Source organism: Caretta caretta, chromosome 6, assembly GCF_965140235.1.
Source record: "Caretta caretta isolate rCarCar2 chromosome 6, rCarCar1.hap1, whole genome shotgun sequence".
NCBI lineage: Eukaryota > Metazoa > Chordata > Testudines > Cheloniidae > Caretta > Caretta caretta.
The window spans coordinates 76,114,103-76,133,859 of NC_134211.1; the positions used below are offsets into that span (position 1 = coordinate 76,114,103).

Consider the following 19,757-nt stretch of genomic DNA (forward strand, 5'->3'; position numbering starts at 1 on the left):
TCAAATTTATTTAGGATATCTTTTTGTAAGCAGCTATTACTCTGTTTTAATGGTTCTTGTACTTTTGGAAAACGCATGGTGAAATAACAGTTTTTAGACAGCATTACAACATTACTTGAGCGAATCAAGTTTTTTTATTTAACCATAAGACAGCAAACCTTACTCATATATTATCATAATGAATTTTTCTTGACAGGTTTTCAAGCCCAGTATTCATACAAAAATTTTATCTTGATTTAGTAACTAGACAAAAAGGCTGGTTTCATTTGTACATACAGTTTTTTTCAAATATGTATGTACTTGGATGTCCTTAAACTCCCCAAGTAGAAAGATATGCTTCCACAGGGCTGCTTATTTCCAGTAACCCACATCAGAGCTGACACATGAAAAATGGTGAAATTACTGAAGGTAGTCCAGCCTGAATAAGGACTACCTTATTAGTTCAGGTACTTGCATCTCCCTAATTTTCATATTAATCATGTGTCCATCTTACTCTGAAATAGGGCCATCATGCTCCATGTCAGAATTTAGCATGTAAGTAAAATTCATAGTGCTTCAAATCTCACTTGAAAATATTTGTATGTAGAGACCAGTATGACTAATTTTATCATTCCTAACAAAAATGAGATTTTAATTTTTTTTTAAATGTAGCATTGTTCCAGTACATGTACAATGTAAAGATGTCTGCACATAATTTAAAAAATTTAAAAAGAGCCTTACAGATCCTCAAAAAAATAATATGGAACTGTTCTTATTCACCAGAGCTGCTATATACTGTAATGTACCTATGTAATATATTTCTCATCAATTTTTACAGTTTCCACTGATTAAATATATATTGACTCATAAAGTATTATCATTACATCAATTGTCAGCAGATGCAGGAGTATGTCATTTAAATATTAACTATCACATAAAAATGGCAGCTTGATTGTTTGGAAGCTGTAGTATGGTGCTGGTTATTGCCACATCTCCCAAATGCATTAGGCAGCAGTCACACACACACACACACACAAAACAAAAAAAACCCACCCAGCAGAAAACACTCCCTTTCTTATGCACCTTACTGTACAGCCAACAACAAATAAATTCTTTAAATAACTTCCCTTTCTCCATAATTTTTTATTTATTTCTTACCTAAAGAAAAAAAATGATCTGAATTGCAAAGGTGCCTTAGTACAGTATTGCTAAAGTATCGTTTCTAGATCAGAAATTATATTCATCATATCTAAGTGAATGGGAATATCATGGGTAGAAGAAGAAATGAAAACAAAATATATAAAATTAAGAGTACTAATACTGTATTACTTTGCTCTGATGAGGTGCTCTTTTGTGATAGTTCTCATGCAATATAGCAAACCCAGTTAATTTACCAAGAATTCTTACTAAACAATTATTTCTTTATTCAAATAGGACAGAATACATTTAAAGTCGGCTTTCAAAAATAGCAAAAAGGCATGCTTTGCCAATAATATGAGGTAAATCCCCTATTATATGTTAACTGTATCATCAGGGTGTGTAGACACTTCATAGACCATTTAAACCTTCTAGTAACTGATAGGTAATGGCTCATTTGCTGACTGCAGCAATGTACAAGAGACTGAAACTGAAAGAGAAGCCATCCTTTCTTGCTAATATAACATGTAGAACTTGCTGCTATTGCAACACTTAATGTTCATAGTGTCACATCATTTTTAATGCAAACACTCATTTTCTGCCTTACTCCTATGTTTCCTATTAAAGTGCAACACAAAAGCAGCATACATTTCATTCTATCCCTTTGAGAGTGCCACAAGCAGTTCCAAGTCAAATAGGTATTATATTGTTGTTATTATTGTAAATAAATATTTCAGAGTTTAAGGCAGAGGTGCCTCAAACTGTGGGGCATGGAGAAACATTTGCGGGGGGGGGGGGGGGGAAACGGCGATGCCAGGTGGCTTGTGGCAGCCCCACAGAGCAGGTTTCGGCCAGCCCCCAGAGGAGGTAGGGAGGGAGTGCCACCTTCACCCCCTGACTCCCTCAGCAGGCCAACCAGCCTGTGGGTCATTGTTAACATCTGCTGCAGCCGCAACAATTTCTGCTCCTGGCAGCCTCCACACCCAGCATTGGCTCCACCCCCAGAAATAGTCGCACATACCTTCCCCAACCCTGAAAATCTGAAGGGAGAGGGCCAGATACTGGCCCTGCCCTAGCGGTGAAGCCTGACTGCAAGGTAGAAGCAGCACACTGGTGAGGAAGACTTGGCTGTGCCATTGGTATCTGTGCATTTGAAACTTACAGGGTAGGTAATTTAATTAAAGCTGTGCTAAGGTCTCTGTTAGCCTACTCATAAACCTATCATGCATACTTTTGCATGTGCCTATTTTTGTCTGGGATGAGGGGCACAACCAAAAATTGTAATTCAAGGGGGGTTTAAGGGCTTGATATTTCATTTTTTCTAGTAGGCTCAATTACTACTATTATAAACTTTTTATATCTTCATTCAAAGTAACTATCGGAACACACTTTTTTAATGCAAACAACTCATTTCCCAAACAGATTCATACCATAGTTACCAAACAATATCAATACATTAGTTACTGTCTCGTTAAAGTAGGAAGTGTACCGAACTTCTGGTACACAAAGTTTTCTAAGATATTGATATATTGAGGGTTTAATTTGCTTAATTGCTTTATATTAATCTGTCTTCCTTAGCCATTCCACTAACTTGTATAAATGGAAATAAAAGAGTCAAGGAAATGAATTGCTTTTAACCCTTAACTATAAAATCACAGATTTGGAGGGGTGGGGGAACGGAGGAGAGAGTTTAAACAAGAACCTCTAATCATGATAGTAGTCTATATGTCTTTAATCAACATGTTTATTTTAAAAATAAACCAGGATGTTAAACAGCACTTATTTTACTCAGTTTCTCTAAAATTTTCAACAAAATAAAAATTCCAGAAGCCTCTTACAGATTTGCCTTGAAGTTAGAGACTAATTACATTAACTGATTTATTAATAAATGGGGCTCTTTGTCCAATTATTGGAAGTTCTAACAGACTTGGGAACAATTTCATATGTCTAATGTGCCTTGAAACCATTTTTTTAGGTTAATTACATTCCTAAGTAAAGTCACTATAGATATGCCCCTTAGGTTTTACACAGGAAGATTTAAAAAAATGATTACCTCATTGGCTAGCTCCAGTAGTACAGGGGCAGCTGCATTTTTCATCACCCCACTCAGGTACCTAGACAAGACAAAGCCAGGTAAATCTGCAGTGGCGAGAAAAGGCCATCTTCGACATGCTAGTGTCCCCTGTGTATTTCTTTCTCTTGGGCAAATGCCACACACAGCCTGGCTAGAAAACACTAGTTTGATTGTTTAAAATACTTATTTCTAAAAGATTCCCTATCATTAACTTTCCAGAGTTCAGTCCTGCAGATGTGTAAGATATATCAATCTCAGTTAAGTACTTATTAAAAATAAAATAAGTAAGCCAAGAAAATCATCTTTCAAAATTGTATTTTTGGCTGAACGCCATATAAACAAATTATATCTGTATTATTAAAACATGCATAACACAAGAAATCTCTACTATCCACAAAGAAGATTTGGGGCTCGACACTATCTTCAGATGCATAGGTATGCATCATGATGTAGCTACTGTGCATGTGGACAAAAATATGCAAATGTAACTACCGATTTTACCAGTTAGGCAGCAGTCTCAGCTGTGATGTACACTTTCTGTATTTAGATTTAACAATATAAAATGAATGCTACAAAAGGAAAAGAAAAAGACATTTTATGGTCAGGACTGTATGTTTGGGTGGTGAAGTTTCTGACCACCCCCACACGCTGACTAGACTGCCTTTTTGCCTCCTTACTATCATTACTGTTTGGTGTTTATATTGCAGTAGTGCCGAGAGGACTCCTTCAGGATTTGGTGGGAAGGAATTGTGTCACTGGCAGTTGTGAGCAGGCCAAATGGCGCTTAGTGGCTACACTTTAAAGGATGGGAGTGGGAGAAGTGTCATAAAAAGCAAAGTAGTATGCAACCTCTTCAGAAGATCATTTTTTTGACAACTGTCTCTCACACAACATCTAAAACTAGTTGGATAAACTGCCAGAACCTCCCATACTGGTAAATCAATCAATCAATCAATCAAATGAAATAAAGAAAATCTATGTCCAGGAAAAGCAGAAAAGTGGTTTCTAGTGGTTGGACAATGACAAAGTCAGGAAGTCTGAGATTTGTTGCCGACTCCAATAATAGCTTGCTATGAATGGGTCAAAATGTATTTATGCCTCAGTTTAACCATCTGTGAAATGGGTATAACAGGATTTACCTACAACTCCTCACAGGGGTATTGTGAGTTTTAGCATTTGTGAAGTATTTTGAGGTTGATTCATGACTGGAAAGACAGAAGATCATCTTATGGAAAAACATTTTCAGTTGCATGAACAACTACTTAAAAATTCCCCAGTAAACAGATGAACACATATAACTTGTTTTGGTGAAACAAACAAGAGTTCTCAAATTTTTAGCTCAGTAGCACTCACTGAACACTGACATCCTATAACTTCATACCTACCTGGTATGTCAGCAGTAGCTACTTTCTTTACTCTATTACAGGCCAAAAGCATCTCCAGCCCTGGTGTGTACTTTATTATGAACTTAGTGACTTCCTGTCTTGAAGATACACACTGTGCTGAGGTGGACGGCTTCATGATGCTGAAAAGCATCCTGGTCTTTCTGGTAAACAGCCTCCAATTTTGCCCACCTCCAAGATTACGTCAGGGTGCACGGAGTTGAGCACAAATCAACATCTACACTCAGCAGCACTATTACCTGTTCCCAGCAGCACCACTATTCCAAGCAACCAGCACTAGTAGCATTCCATCAATGGGAACCAATGATTATTACAGAGCAGTCTGCCATGCTACAAGGGTAAACCGTGGCAAATTTGTCTTCCAACACCAAGCCTACTCCTCTTAAACCTCAACCACATCGTTGGCAGATGTCAATCCTGGTTGCTTCTCCCAGTTCCCTCCTAGTTGGCAGGCAGATATTCACCCTATTGCAGGAAGAAGCAATTTGCCCCTGTAATTTACATAATGTATTATTTATAAAAAGAAAAAGCTGAAGTTCAGACAAGCCTTCCCCCCACACAAGGATGCAGAATGATTGTTCATGTCTTTCTTGAGACAAAGCAAGAACATCTCATAGAAGAAAGCCACCACAAACTACAACAACATTGAAATTAAGGTCCTTTGGGATGAAAATCGTGCTAATTGATTTTTGTACATGGCACTTCGGTATTATAGTAACTGTGGAGCATTAAAAAACACTATACTGAGATAAAAGTTTCTTCAAATCTTACATTAAAAAAGTGTAATATGTGCACCCTCATTTAAATTATTCTGCCAAGTATGCAAACTATCTCAGTCAGACAAATCTTTCCTTCCTTAGCCCAAAATATCCACATGGAATCTATTAAATTAGTAGATTAATAATTCTACTAAAACAGCTTGGTGAGTAATGGTAATTTAACTCAGATGCATAAAATACAAAACAAAATAATGGGAGAAAACATTTTTTTACATCATTTCCACTACCATTAAGCTTCATACATGTGAATTTGTTATGCACTACCATCATACTTGAGACTGTACAAAACATGAGGAAGATATGGGGCCAAATGAAAGCAGACTTTACTCACACCAACTGCCTTACTGACACCAATGCAACTACTGCTGCATACAAGGCAAGCAAGGTTTGGTTCCATGTTTCCTGCTCCAAGACACTTCTAATAAAAATAGACAAACACTACACTGGGTGATCTGGAGACACATTTATCACAAAAAGTGGTTCAAGTGCTCTAATAACTAACACTTCTAAGAACATGTTGAAACAGTCACAGTTAATGTATTGTTATTTATTGAAACTGTACTAGTGGAAAATTAATTAGAAACAATATTATGTAGTAATAGTGTGATTTTGAAAGATTTTTAACAAATATCCTTCCTCAAGAATCAAAACTGGGAAAGGCAAAATGTGACCAATGTAATATGATAAGGCAGTGCAACTATTTTTCAAAAGAAAATAACAAAATATGGTGTGTTAGATTTTCTTCCTTCATGTCTAATATTACGAGGTTGTCCTTAGTTCTAAATATGTGACTTTGCAGAAACATTGAGACTAGCTAATTGTTTATAAATGAAAGCTTTTTGTTTATTTTCCTCATTCATAAAGATAATATTAAAGCATAATACCAGACACCTATAATCACAATCTCACTTGCCATGAAAGCTCTTCAGATATGTCAGTCTACACAGAGATATACAATTAAAATATTACTACCAGTTATCAGTATGCCCCAATTATGTCATTGAGATGTCTAAAGAAAAGTCAGTAGAACTAAGACAAACTATAAGGTGTTAGCAATTACTATTTATTAACTCAAGATGCATACAATTGTAAAATTATTTTGTAAAATGACAAAGGTTTTCACTCCTTCTTAAAAGGTGTTGCTGACATTCATGTGGTTTTAACTTTTAGTTTACTCCTGTTTATGTTATATTGGTAAATACATTAAATTTAATATGCAATTTTTTACATAATAAAAAATGTCTGTAGCTTAAACAACACACACATTTGTAACTGAGCAGGCCCCCTCAATTTGGGTAGTTTTCTCTCAGCAATATAATTTACAATATCAACCGTGGCACGTAAATCTTATAGCTTTCAGTATAAGGCAATACATAACACTAACACACGTGCTCCAAGAGATATAATCTTGTCATCTTGTCTTTAAGCCTAGAAATTCTGCTGCTAAAACTGAAGAGAAGAATTCTGACTCAAGAATCTTTCACTAAAATGATTTTGGGGTACTTCCACCATCCTGATTCCAATTTGTTAATTTATTTTTATATGAAATTAGCTGAATAATCAGATTTACTCAATAATAATTGCAATTAGTAGGTACTACAATACCTTCTAATGGGATGGGAAGGTAGGTCATACCTTTGGTAGTAAGTTTCAATAGCCTCAGCAGTGTGATGCTTTGCATGTGTTCTTTTGATTTGTTTCTGAGAAGAAAGAAAAAACAAAACCAGAGACTTTTATGATGTATCACATCGGACATATGAAGCATGAATGTCTGAGTGCATGCTTTTTGGCCACCGTATTCAGCTTATAAGGAAAACTGAATTATATTTTGAGAATTCTATATAGAAATGGCTTTTCATCTATCTATTGAATAGAATGTCTTCAGACTATACTGCAATGTACCATATATGTAAAAGCCAGTAAGGTCATAGTAATTGAATCTAAATAAGTTTGTTGAGGGTTGCAAAGGGCAAAGAAAAACTTGTTCTCTCTTTCAACCTTTGTATTAATTTTCCCTCAATTCAATTCCATCTAAGTCCTCTGCACTCTAGTTTTACAATTCAATTGCCATTTTTAACCAGGAAGAGCATTGCTTAAAAACAACTTATTTGAAAAACCACAAAAAGTAATTCCACAGAGACTTGCCACTTGACTGACACCTGTCATCTCATGATAAATGACTCCATTTTCTGCCTCTCTTGCCTTCTGCCACTCCGGCAATGGTCATTTATCATCATCTCTGTCAGCAATGGAAAGCAGCACTGACAGTGCAAGTCAGCAAACATTTAGCACATGGAACCACGCAACACAGGGAAATTATTATTGTCAGAATAATAATGGTTTAGCATAATTTATTACAGGTCCACCAAATAAGCAAAGGCTAGATGTTATTAGACAGATGGATGGGTAGGCTTGGCAGCCATCCACTGAGACTCAGGCGGTGCTTGATGTGGAAAAGGGAACATCCTCCAAACCAATCAGAAAGCTGGCAGTTCAATTACAAAGAAATAAAGGGACATTCATCATTCAATTAGGCACCTGTCAACCCTCACAAAGGAGAAAACTTCTAACCTGGTACTCCTGGGAGAAGATGCTCAGCAGAGTGGACTGCGATTGACTGGAACAAATAAAAGAAGGACAAAGTTAATTACTGGAGTGCACTGCAAAGAAACAAAAGAGAAGGGAGCTTCAAAGGTAGGCCTGCTGCCCTGTAATCTAACAGAACATGAAAACAAGTGTGGAAAAGTTGTTCCAGATGAACACCTCAGACAAAGGCTTCCTGCTGCTAGGTCAAGGAGAGAAAGAGTATGAGGGAGGGGAGAAAAAAAAATATAGCAAGAATTTCAAAGCAAACTAACATTGTTTTGGTGATTCTTTTTCAGCTTCAGAACCCACAAAGTCATATCAGTAGCATGTAGTGGAGTTAAAAGGGAGGGGAAGAACGAAAACAAAGCAAAATTTCCATAAATAATTGATGGAGTTAAATTCCATTAGCAGTTGGGAACATGCCGCTTGTTCATTGGCAACATATTGAAATTCATTTTGTTAGCAGCAAGGGAACCTCTTCAGTAGCTGTCTCAAATTCAGGACAGAAACTTAGCTCTCTGTCAGAAGTAGCATATGGGACTACTGGAACATTCCCACTGAAACTGATGTGCTTTGAAAATAGAAACTTTCACAGCAGGAAGCCGAGATTCCCTGGAGTCGGTCATTTCCAAAGGCTGCCATAAGCTTCATTCATCTAAGGCGCCACTCAATGTCAAACACCTGGCAATGAAGCAACCTGGAAAACATTCTTCCCAAGTGGGAATTTTTCCCTCAGAATTGTTAACATTTAGAAATGGGACAAGATTTTTTCCTCTAAAAGGCAAATCAATACCACACTGCTACAGTCTTCAATTGTCCTCTGTGGATATATCCAGCTCATCACATCTTGAATACAATTAATTACTTCTGATATATTTTCCTACCAGATGCAACTTGAACAAATTACAGTTTCAATAAATCGAATTTTATAGTACAGCAAAGCAATATGAATAATTAACAGTTTTCCTTTCATGAATGCATCTATTAAGACATATCTTAGATTGTTCTGATATTCAGGAACAAAGACTGAAATCATATTCCTCTATCAGCTCATTCATACAGTTCACTACACAAGAATTTAACAATAGCATTATGTCTGTCTTGCTACTGTGTTTTGCATTGCTGACCCTAACATGCTACAAACTTAAATGCTCTATTTAGATACTTACATAGCCCTACTATGGTAGTATTTAAATGCCTCACGAACAGCTAAAGATAATGAAGTATTATCACCATTTTATAGATGGAGAACTGAGGCACAGAGAGATTAAATGGTGTGTCTAAAATTCACACCAAGTGTGAGGTAGAACTAGGAGTAAAGTCCAGATCTCCCGGCTTTTACTACAAGATCATCGTTCCTCTACCTGCCCCAGTCATATAAGTATATGTTAGTATTAGAATTGTAGATGGATATTAGTCTAATATACAGATTTACAGAATACTACTGAATAGAATTATAGAAAAAAATAACAGTTACAAGACGTCAAATGATGCAAATAAATGCATATGAAAATTTCAAATTTAACTTATTACTCTTTATATTAAGGCAGAGCCTATAAGGTCCAAACAGGATCAGAGTGTCATGTTGCTAGGAGACTGGTTTGTGGATATGGTTAGAACAACAGGCAAGGATGATGAATTTAGCAGCAACGATTTGAATGGATATGAAGGAGATGAGAGCGGTCTCAGAAAGATCTATGAGGAGTTTGCAGTAGTCAAGATGGGAGATGATGATGGCCTGCACAAGACTTTTGATGGTGTAGACATACAGAAATGTTGAAGCAGGGATCTCAAGCATGTTATGAAGGAAGCAGCAGCAGCAAGATTTGGGCACCATCTGGATGTGCAGAGCTAAAGTTTGTGGAGTCCAACATGACACACAGATTATGGGCCAGGGGAGGCTGTGAGTGAAAGGGAGGATAGTTGTGTTGTCTACCATGACAGAGAAAAGGAAAGATTGGGAGGGAAGACAAGGAGTAAAGATTTCTCTTTAAAATTTTAAGCTGATAAATCCTATTTTTCTTTAAACAAAGAGGCTAAAGTGACAAGTCATTCATGTTTCTACAGTATGGAGGATATGTACATAAATTAAAAGCAGTAAAGACTAATATAACAGATGGAACAGGAAGCCTCATCGCCACAAATTATTTCAAAACATTGTAGGCAGAAACCTTAAATCAGCTTCAACATCTTATTAAAATAAAATCATGATTTTATTAACCCCCCAACATATTACAAGAGCTGAACTTTATGATCCATTATTTATTTTTCTTAAAAAAAAAAAAAGTATCTGTCACACAATTTAAATAAGAGAATTGTTTCTCCTTGCTTTTCTTGATTGCATGCTCAACATAAGATTTCTCTTTGATTAGTTCTGATTACATTCTACATCTCTTAGGGTATGTCTACACTATGAAATTAGGTCGAATTTATAGAAGTCTTTTTTTAGAAATCGTTTTTATATAATCGATTGTGTGTGTCCCCACACAATATGCTCTAAGTGCATTAACTCGGCGGAGTGCTTCCACAGTACCAACGCTAGCGTCGACTTCCGGAGCGTTGCACTGTGGGTAGCTATCCCACAGATCCTGCAGTCTCTGACGCCCATTGGAATTCTGGGTTGAGATCCCAATGCCTAATGGGGCAAAAACATTGTCGTGGATGGTTCTGGGTACACGTCGTCAGGCCCTCCCTCACTCCCTCCGTGAAAGCAACAGCAGACAATCGTTTTGCGCCTTTTTTCCTGGGTTACCTGTGCAGATGCCATACCACGGCAAGCATGGAGCCCGCTCAGCTCACTGTCACTGAACGTCTCCTGGGTGCTGGCAGATGCGGTACTGCATTGCTACACAGCAGCAGCTCATTGCCTTGTGGCAGCAGATGGTGCAATAAGCCTGATAACCATCGTCATCATGTCCTAGGTGCTCTTGGCTGCCTCGGTAAGGTCGGTCAGGAGCGCCTGGGCAGATATGGGCACAGGGACTGAAATAGGAGTAACTCGACCAGGTCATTCTCTTTAGTCCTGCCGGCAGTCGTATTGCACCGTCTTCTGGCAAGCAGCCAGGAGATGAGGATGGCTAGCAGTCCTATTGCATGGTCTGCTGCCAGCCAAAGATGTAAAAGATAGATGGAGTGGATCAAAACAAGAAATAGACCAGATTTGTTTTGTATTAATTTGCTCCCCCCTCCCTCCGTGAAATCAATGGCCGACAATCATTTTGGTGAGGTCTGTCAGGGGCACTTTGAAAAGTTTAATGGAGATTCAGTCCTGGACTACTGGGGAGGAGGGATAGCTCAATGGGTTGAACATTGGCCTGCTAAACCCAGGGTTTTGAGTTCAATCCTTGAGGGGGCCATTCCGTGTGACAGTTGTTTTTGTTTCTTCTTGATATACAGCCACCCCCTTTGTTGATTTTAATTCCCTGTAAGCCAACCCTGTAAGCCATGTCATCAGTCATCCCCCCCTCCTTCAAAGCTACGGCAGAGAATCATTCCGCGCCTTTTTTCCGTGCAGACGCCATACCACGGCAAGCATGGAGCCCACTCAGATCACTTTGGCAATCAGGAGCACATTAAACACCACGCGCATTTTCCAGCAGTATATGCAGCACCAGAACCTGCCAAAGCAAAACCGGGTGAGTAGGCAAATTCAGCGCAGTGACGAGAGCGATGAGGACATAGACACAGACTTCTCTCAAAGCACGAGCCCTGGCAATGTGGGCATCATGGTGCTAATGGGGCAGGTTCAGTCCTGCCCCATTAGCAGATTCTGGGCCCGGGAAACAAGCACAGATTCGTGGAACCACATAGTGTTGCAGGTCTGGGACGATTCCCAGTGACTGTGAAACGTTCGCATGTGTAAGGGCACTTTCATGGAACTTTGTGACTTGCTTTCCCCTGCCCTGCAGCACCAGAATCCCAAGATGAGAGCAGCCCTCACAGTTGAGAAGTGAGTGGCAATAGCCCTGTGGAACCTTGCAATGCCAAACAGCTACCGGTCATTCTGGAATCACTTTGGAGTGGGCAAATCTACTGTGGGGGCTGCTGTGATGTAAGTAGCCCACGCAATCAAAGATCTGCTGATATGAAGGGCAGTGAGTCTGGGAAATGTGCAAGTCATAGCGAATGGCTTTGCTGCAATGGGATTCCCCAGCTGTGGTGGGGCCACAGAGGGAACCCATATCCCTATCTTGGTACCGGAGCACCAAGCCAGCGAGTACATAAACCGCAAGGGGTACTTTTCAATAGTGCTGCAAGCACTGGTGGATCACAAGGGACGTTTCACCAACATCAGCGTGGGATGACCGGGAAAGGTTCATGACGCTCGCATCTTCAGGAACTCTGATCTGTTTCAAAAGCTACAAGAAGGGACTTTCTTCCCAGACCAGAAAATAACCATTGGGGATGTTGAAATGCCTATAGTTATCCTTGGGGACCCAGCCTAATGCCATGGCTCATGAAGCCATACACAGGCAGCCTGGACAGTAGTCAGGAGCTGTTCAACTACAGGCTGAGCAAGTGCAGAATGGTGGTAGAATGTGCATTTGGACGTTTAAAAGCACGCTGGTGCAGTTTACTGACTCGCAAAATCAATGTTCCCATTGTTATTACTGCTTGCTCTGCGCTCCACAATATCTGTGAGAGTAAGGGGGAGACATTTATGGTGGGGTGGGAGGTTGAGGCAAATAGCCTGGCCACTGGTTATGTGCAGCCACACACCAGGGTGGTTACAAGAGCACAGGAGGGCGCGCTGTGCATCAGAGAAGCTTTGAAAACCGGTTTCATGACTGGCCAGGCTATGGTGTGAAAGTTCTGTTTGTTTTTCCTTGATGAAACTCCCCACCCTTGGTTCACTCTACTTCCATGCAAGCTCACCCCCCCCCCCCTTTGATCACCGCTTACGGAAGCAATAAAGTCATTGTTGCTTCACATTCATGCGTTCTTTATTAATTTATCACACAAATAGGTGGATAACTGCCAAGGTAGCCTGGGAGGGGTGGTGGAGGAGGGAAGGACAAGGCCATACAGCACTTTAAAACTTATGGAATGCCAGCCTTCTGTTTTTTGGGCAATCCTCTGGGGTGGAGTGGCTGGGTGGCCGGAGGCCCCCCAACCGCTTTCTTGGGCGTCTGGGTAAGGAGGCTATGGAATTTGGGGAGGAGGGCGATTGATTACACAGGGGCTGTAGCGACAGTCTGTGCTCCAGCTGCCTTTCCTGCAGCTCAACCATACGCTGGAGTATATTAGTTTGATCCTCCAGCAGCCTCAGCATTGAATTCTGCCTCTTCTGATCACGCTGCCGCCACCTATCATCTTCAGCCCGCCACCTCTCCTCACGTTCATTTTGTGCTTTCCTGCACTCTGACATTGTCTGCCTCCGTGCATCCGTCTCTGCTCTGTCAGTGTGGGAGGACAGCATAAGGTCAGAGAACATTTCATCGCGAGTGCTTTTTTTTCTCGCCTTCTAATCTTCACTAGCCTCTGGGAAGGAGAAGATCCTGTGATCATTTAAACACATGCAGCTGGTGGAGGAAAAAAAAAGGGACAGTGATATTTAATAAGACACATTTTATAGAACAATGGATACACTCTTTCACAGTAAACCTTGCTGTTAACATTACATACAAAGCACATGTGCTTTCGTTACAAGGTTGCATTTTGCCTTCCCCCACCGCGTGGCTAACCCCTCACCCCACCACATGGCTAACAGCAGGAACATTTCTGTTCAGCCACAGGCAAACAGCCCAGCAGAAACAGGCACCTCTGAATGTCCCCTTAAAAAAAGCACCCTATTTCAACTAGGTGACCATGAATGATATCACTCTCCTGAGGATAACACAGAGAGATAAAGAACAGATGTTTGAACACCAGCAAACATATACTGCCATGCTTTGTTATGCAATGATTCCAGACTACTTGCTGCTGGCCTGCCATGGTAAAGTGTCCTACCATGGAGGACGGAATAAGGCTGCCCTCCCCAGAAACCTTTTGCTAAGGCTTTGGGAGTACATCCAGGAGAGCTTCATGGAGATGTCCCTGGAGGATTTCCGCTCCATCCCCAGACACATTAACAGACTTTTCCAGTAGCTATACTGGCCGCGAATGCCAGCGCAAATTAATAATTAAACACGCCTACTTTTAAACCATTTATACTATTTAAAAAGGTACACTCACCAGAGGTCCCTTCTACGCCGGGCGGGTCCAGGAGGCAGCCTTGGATGGGTTCGAGGAGTACTGGCTCCAGGTCCAGGGTGAGAAACAGTTCCTGGCTGTTGAGAAAACCAGTTTCTCCGCTTGCTTGCTGTGAGCTATCTACAACCTCATCATCTTCCTCATCCCCAAAACCTGCTTCCGTGTTGCCTCCCTCTCCATTGACAGAGTCAAAGCACATGGTTGGGGTAGTGGTGGCTGAACCCTCTAAAACGGCATGCAGCTCATCATAGAAGCGGTATGTTTGGGGCTCTGACCCGGAGCGGCCATTTGCCTCTCTGGTTTTCTGGTAGGCTTGCCTCAGCTCTTTAAGTTTCATGCGGCACTGCTTCGGGTCCCTGTTATGGCCTCTGTCCTTCATGCCTTGGGAGATTTTGACAAAGGTTTTGGCATTTTGAAAACTGGAACAGAGTTCTGATAGCATGGATTCCTCTCCCCATACAGCCATCAGATCCCGTCCCTCCCGTTAGGTCCATGCTGGAGCTCTTTTGCGATTCTGGGACTACATCATGGTCACCTCTGCTGATGAGCTCTGCACTCACCCGCAGCTCGCTATGCTGGCCAAACAGGAAATGAGATTCAAAAATTCATGGGCCTTTTCCTGTCTACCTGGTCAGTGCATCTGAGTTGAGAGTGCTGTCCAGAGCAGTCACAATGGAGCACTCTGGGATAGCTCCCAGAGGCCAGTACCATCGAATTGCATCCACACTACCCCAAATTCGACCCGATTTCAGCGCTAATCCTCTTGTCGGGGGTGGAGTAAAGAAATCGATTTTAAGAGCCCTTTAAGTAAAAAAAAAAGGGCTTAGTCGTGTGGACGGGTGCAGGGTTAAATCGATTTAACACTGCTAAATTCGACCTCAACTCCTAGTGTAGACCAGGAGTAAGTGTCTTTAATTGACCTGCTTCCTCTCCTAATCCCCAATTTTCTTCTACTAGTTCCCTTCCTCCTATCCATGTTATCCCAAGTACTGTACTTTCCTGTTTGTTCCCTCTCAGTCTTTATTCTGACTACTGTACTTTCTGGTATAATAAGCATTAAGATTTTTATTCCAAACCATAGTCCGGATGTTTCCTCAGATGTCCTTGATTTCTGTGTTTGCAATTTATTTATTTTGATTTGCCTGGCTCTATTCTTCTGGATTCCTGTCTTCTCAGCTCATATAAAACATACCATGACACTACAAAATTTAAAAATCTTCAGTAACTGAATAGTTGGTATACTGTATTGGACTGACTGCAATAAAACCAATGCAACACAAACCACAAGACTTCAGTTGTATCAGCCAAGAAACTTCCATTCCCTCAACCACCTAAAAACCTGCATCTTTCACAACCTCCTCCAAAAAGAGGTGCAATATTCTCCTGGTTTGGATTTTCCCCAAATTCTTGAACCTTGTGAAGTTAACTTAATTTCCCTATCTAACAATGTAATCCCTTTTTCCTCACACTGCTGGGGATTTTTCCATGGAAGATAAGATAACACTAACTGTGCCAGCACTGTGCCCCTTTATATTGTGAGCTCAACAACAAGGTTTGGGGAATCTACTGGTGAGGTGGTAATGGCAGCACAACAATCAGCTTGTTTTCTCTGTGTGCACTCACACATGTACGTGGACGGAGGGGAAAGGAGAACACATAGAAATCATGGGTTGACACTGAGTCTCCACAGGACATTAGAGTGATTGGAGGGTTTCATCCTCTGACCACTCTGCTGGAATAGAGTGACTCATTATCACCACTTTCAGAGTAACAGCCGTGTTAGTCTGTATTCGCAAAAAGAAAAGGAGTACTTGTGGCACCTTAAAGACTAACCAATTTATTTGAGCATGAGCTGTAGCTCACGAAAGCTCATGCTCAAATAAATTGGTTAGTCTTTAAGGTGCCACAAGTACTCCTTTTCTTATTATCACCACTCAAACTGATGTAAATAAAATTCCAGAAGTTGAAACTCTAGTCCCTATTCTGATGTTCCTATATAGGATTTCAAAGTTGAATGCAGTGGCTGCACTGGCAAAAAGCATGTAAACTGTCAAACACATATACATGCCCACACAAATCAGTAATTGTACATGCAGCTGAGGAATTTAAGAACTTGAACTCCCTTATTGCAATCTTGCAAATATAGAGGGTTTATTAAAAATAATTTAGTAATAGTGTATTGCTGGGGCTAAAAATAAAAAAATAAAACAATAAAAAGTTACCGCCGCTCGCGGAGACTGGAGTAATTAAGCCAACAGCAGAGCTCTCCTGTCGGCTTACAATGGCTACTGTAGGGTTTCTAGTGTAGCCAGAGCCTTAGTCTTTTGCTAAATACTATATTCAGCCAGGTTTCAAAACAAAAAAAGAAACCCCTTTGAACCTATGTGGCCAATAGTTGCAGATAATTTCTAGTAAATTGATTACACTTTGTAATATTTATTTTTAAATGTATACCACACACAGCATTTTAGTGAATATACAATTTACACTTTGTCAGGGCTTGTCTACATTACCTGCAGGATCAACAGGCAGCATTCGATCCAGCAGGGGTCGATTTATCACATCTAGTCTTTATCACGTCGACTCCGGTATTCCACCGGAGTGAGAGATGCAGGCGGAGTCGACGGGAGCACCAGCTGTTGACTCACCGCAGTGAAGACACCGTATTCACGTAGCTGAAGTTGCTTAACTTAGATCGATCCCCCCACCCAGTGTAGACCAAGCCTTGGTTAATTTTTTCAGATTTTGGGAACTGTACACACTCAGGGCATAAATCAAGCTTACCCTTGGAGAGACTGATTTTAAAACTGATTCTGCCTCTATCCATCCTACACCCCTCTCCCCCATGTGTGTTTCACTTAAGTCAGTGAAGCCAAAAATTCAGCTTCATGTTTTATGAATTTAACCATGATACATAAAGGAAAACACCAATTCAGCATGGATTGGGTGGCCAGAAAGCAGTGGCTGCTGGCCAGGCATCCAGCACTGAAAGCAGAACCCCACAAGCAGCAGCACAGAAGTTAGGGTGGCAATACCAAACCATGCATCACACTGCTGTTGGTGGCGACACTCTCTTTAGAACTGGGCTCCTAGACAGCAACTCCAGTTGCTCAGCTCTGATGGCAGTGACGCAGTGCAGAAGTAAGGGTGGCAATACTGTGACCTCCCTACACTAATCTTGCAACACCCCCCAAAACACCATTTTGGGTCAGGGCCCCTATAGGTACAACACAGTGAAATTTCAGATTTAAAATACTTGAAATAATGAAATTTACAGTTTTTTAAATACTATGACCGTGAAATTGACCAAAATGGACTGTGAATTAGGTAGGGCCCTACCAATAATTAGTCATCAAACATATGCATAAGAAACCAGCAAAAAGCAAAGTGCATCATAGGACAACAATGATAAAACTTGGGGGGCGGGGGGGGAGGAGAGAAGATTTGTGCTACGTATAACAGACTAAAATAAAACATTCAAATGGTCTTTTTTATTTTGTTTTAACAGAAGACATTCATTTCCATCTACAAGAGAAGTTACTTTCATGTTATAAAAAAGCATGTTCCATTTCATTAAGAACACAAAAGTACAGGGTAAACGTTCATTTAGGAGATGTTTGAGCATTTAACGAACAAACAAGACCACATTTACAAAAAACAAGAAGCTATTGTTTTTGAAGACCCAAGCAACCTTTTCAGATTTCATAACACACACACATAGTGGGTCAACATTATAGGAGTTCAAGTAGGATATTTCTCTCTCTCAAACTCTCCTGCATAGGACATGTACTGTAAGTCACAGTCTAGCATAAAAGCAGATAGCAAGCAGATAAGCAAGTCTCATTTGGTATATAGTAATTTCTTTATGATGTTTTCCTATATAAAATAGTTTGTGAACACTGTTGCAAATCTTCAGTTTAATCTTCAAAATAGACCCGTACCGGTTATATATTCACGTTGTTCCTGTTCCCAGACTAGTTGATTTAACTAATCAACCAGGTGGCAATTTTGAATTTTGTAACTGAACAATCGGAAATTCATTTTAATCAAACATTAGCATTTGAGGTTAAAATTCACTGTTTGCAATTATTCATATCAGTAGAATGCCGGTCACTCAGCTCTAACACTTACCTACTTAGTGAAGTGCTTTGAGATCATTGGATGAAGTGCTACTAGGTAAGTGCTAGCTACTACCACTATCATCCTGAAAGTATGTTTGTTCAAACAATCAGGGTGGATTTGATTTAAATCAGCCAAGGAACTTTGATTTAAATCAGCCACCTAAAAACCTGCATCTTTCACAACAACCTCCAAAAAGAGGTGCAGATTGTATATTCTCCTGGTTTGAATTTTCCCCAAATTCTTGAACCTTGTGAAGTTAATTTCAAATTGATTTAAATCATGATTTAAATCCCAAATCAGGAAGACTAGATTTAATCATGAATTTCTACATAAAAGTACATTCTTGTTGGTTATAACCTTAATACATATTCTTCACAACTCAGAGACAGATGTAGGTTTCATTTTTAGAAGGGACACACTATATATATTTTTAAGTGATTTATTTTGAAAACTTTTCAAATTAGTTTTACAGCTATCTCAGAAAATGAATGATTGGTTATTTATCAAAGGTAATTGAAGCAGATTTTTATGAAGTCATTGGGAGGTGAACTATCTCCAATTCAACAGGTTAATCAATATTTGGAGGATTTTCTTGCCATGCTGTATTATGAGGAGTACATCACCAGACAGACATTTAAATTGTTTTATTTAACTAAAACAACGTTATATATTTTTTGTTCAACAGAAAAAATAACATCAGCAATGGATTTTAACCCTTCAACCTTCATTTTCCTGTTTGTTCATAATCTGGAAAAGAAAAACAAGCTTTCCTGCTTTTTCGGGTCCCAAACAATTTCTCAATTTGGAATGAATTAGTCCAAAGGAAGAAAATATTCTTTCTACTGTGGCAGAAGAAGCCACTGCTGCTAAAAGTGAGATTATCACTTCGACAGTCTCTGAATCCAAATGCTTAAGTGACTTCCACCAGTTAACTGGTGTGACTTTCCTTAAAACATCATCATCAAACGTATATTTCTTGAATGGTTCACCCTAGCTCTGAAGTTTATTATAGTTGGCATTATGGAGGGATGATTGCTGGATGTCCATGTCATAGCCAACTCCTCTTCTTCAGCAGTTAAGGTTTGATCCTGGTACCAAGTATTGAGAATATTAATGAGCTGCAGATAGTGCTTGTCCCATTTGTTTTATTAATGCTTGTAATTTAACTCTGTCATTGCATATTTCTCTTTTTAAGATCTCACTCAGTTCCTTCCAAATTTCAACAGTGTCAGCAGCAAAACAGCTATTTCCCTGCATTTTGTTCAAGGCTACAGAAATAGACTTCAGGGACTCAACCTATGTTCAACATTTCGCTTAAGCCCAATGTTGAGAACTTTGGCTGTGACAGTGCCATCTATTTTTCACAATTTTGTTCAAACTGTCATCAGATCAGGCCTGTTCTCGATACAGCGCTCAAAACAGTCCACTACCGAGTTCTATGTCTTGTGGAAGAGTAAGCTTGGTTCCTCCCACTTTTTTTCAGAG

At 39.9% G+C, this 19,757-nt stretch overlaps 1 protein-coding gene across 10 annotated transcripts in view; it reads right to left on the reverse strand.

The window, feature by feature from the left end:
• CDIN1 (CDAN1 interacting nuclease 1) overlaps positions 1-19,757 on the reverse strand; it is a 245,111-nt gene that overhangs the window by 200,127 nt on the left and 25,227 nt on the right. For 8 of the 10 annotated variants that reach the window (XM_075129735.1, XM_075129731.1, XM_048855816.2 and 5 more), the window contains exons 2-4: positions 7,944-7,989; positions 7,008-7,072; positions 3,170-3,230 (exon numbers count right to left, since the gene is read on the reverse strand). In XM_075129735.1, coding sequence (XP_074985836.1) covers positions 3,170-3,230; positions 7,008-7,072; positions 7,944-7,989 — 172 coding nt within the window. The remainder of the gene's footprint in view (positions 1-3,169; positions 3,231-7,007; positions 7,073-7,943; positions 7,990-19,757) is intronic. The other 2 variants (XM_048855821.2, XM_048855818.2) reach the window with 1 other exon arrangement.